The following is a 1,635-nucleotide window of genomic DNA, read 5'->3' as shown; positions in this document are numbered from 1 at the left end:
CTCGTTCTCCGATATGCCTGTCTCGTCTCGTGTCCAATGTTTGCGAAAAAGATCGGACGCTCTGCAGCAGGTGTTTGTTGGGAACTTAGGATACAAAATGGCACTCTAATTTAACCTGGATCGAGTTTAATAAAATTCGAATCATAATAATATATAATTTTAAGTTAAAAATATATATGACTGAATTGAATTATGAAGGAAGGATGTGACCTGATACACCCTTTGCCAGCTTCAATTGCGGAGCGATCCTAATTTTTTCTCGTTTTGGTTCGAGCTCTTGACACGAGGCCCCGCTTGTCAGTTCAATGATTCGTCGTCGTGCTTCCCCAGGCGTCGATTCGAACCGGGACGAAGTCCCCAATCCCCTCCACGCCTCCCTCCCGCATCAAACACGCAATCGCCGCCAACTCTGTTGACGACCCCGCGCCGGCGTAGCTCCGCATCCACGCCAACGCCGCGACCACCATGGCCTCCTCCTCCGAGTCCAGCAAGCCCAAGCCCGCACCGGCACCCTCTCGCCCTCCGTCCCGCGACTTCCTCGCCCACCTCGAGGCCTACCTCGCCCGCCGCGACGGCGTCGACAAGCTCCTCAAGATCTCCCGCTACTCCGCGCGCCTCGCGCTCTCCGCGGGTCCGCCGCTGCCCCCCTCCGCCTCCGCCCGCCTCAAGTCCTTCGAATCCAGCGTCGGGCTCAGCCGCAAGGCCTTCCGCCTCGGCAAGTTCGTGCAGTCCCTCAACGCCCTCCGCGCACACCCGCACCCGCCCCCGGCCCTCGCGGTCCTCGCCTGCGGCGGCGAGGGCGTCTACTACTTCGTCGAGCAGTTCGTCTGGCTCGCCAAGGCGGGGCTCCTGCCCGCGCACCTCCTCCCGCGCCTCCAGCTCCTCAGCGCCTGGGCCGAGCTGCTGGGCTACGTCGGCTCCATAGCGATTAAGCTGGAGGAGGTGGCCAAGATCGAATCGTCCATCAAGGAGCGCCTCGCCGAGGGCTGCGGGGAGGAGAGCGAGGCCGTGAGGACGATGCGGGGTAAGCTGCTGCTGAAGCGGATGTCGGTGGTGCAGGACGTGGCGGACGCGGTCATGGCGCTCGGAGATGTCACTGATGGGAAGGGTTGGCTCGGGAGCTCCACGCTGATGGCATCGGCAGGCCTGCTCTCGGCGTTGATCAGCACGCACAAGAACTGGAAATCTTGTTGAAGCATATGAAGGTATATATTTTATAGATAGCTCATCATATGATGAAAAATAAGCTCTGATCGGACATCTGAGCAACAACTAAGGACTGCTTCCGGAAATCTGGATGCTCCCAAAACTGATACTGGTGCTCTGCCCTCTGGGGCATGAATGATTCATTCCGGTACATCTGGTTGGACCTCAAAATTTCAGGGTTTTCAGCCATCGTGATCATTCAATTTTAGGCTTACGCTTCTTATGTGTGTATCTGCTGTGTATGATCGATTTCAGATAAGATGACCTTGTTTTTTTTCCATCTATCTTACTTTTAGCTGTATATAGTTCCCAAATCAGAACCATTGAGGTTGAGGAGCAGCTGCGCTGCTGAAACCTTGAGCTTTCTGTCAGGGAACAGATCTCCATGTCAAATTAACTTGCAGCACCAAGATTTATGTTTGCTCTCAA

At 55.6% G+C, this 1,635-nt stretch overlaps 1 protein-coding gene across 1 annotated transcript; it reads left to right on the top strand.

The window, feature by feature from the left end:
* Positions 1-301: 301 nt before the first annotated feature.
* Positions 302-1,635, top strand: LOC117835590 (peroxisomal membrane protein 11-3). Its single transcript, XM_034714947.2, has one exon. It carries the CDS (start codon positions 466-468, stop codon positions 1,192-1,194), a length of 729 nt encoding a protein of 242 aa, XP_034570838.1. The 5' UTR covers positions 302-465; the 3' UTR covers positions 1,195-1,635.

Source organism: Setaria viridis, chromosome 9 (assembly GCF_005286985.2).
Source record: "Setaria viridis chromosome 9, Setaria_viridis_v4.0, whole genome shotgun sequence".
Taxonomy (NCBI): domain Eukaryota; kingdom Viridiplantae; phylum Streptophyta; class Magnoliopsida; order Poales; family Poaceae; genus Setaria; species Setaria viridis.
The sequence above is the reverse complement of the archived record's forward strand: the minus strand, read 5'-3'. Positions and strand labels throughout refer to the sequence as shown.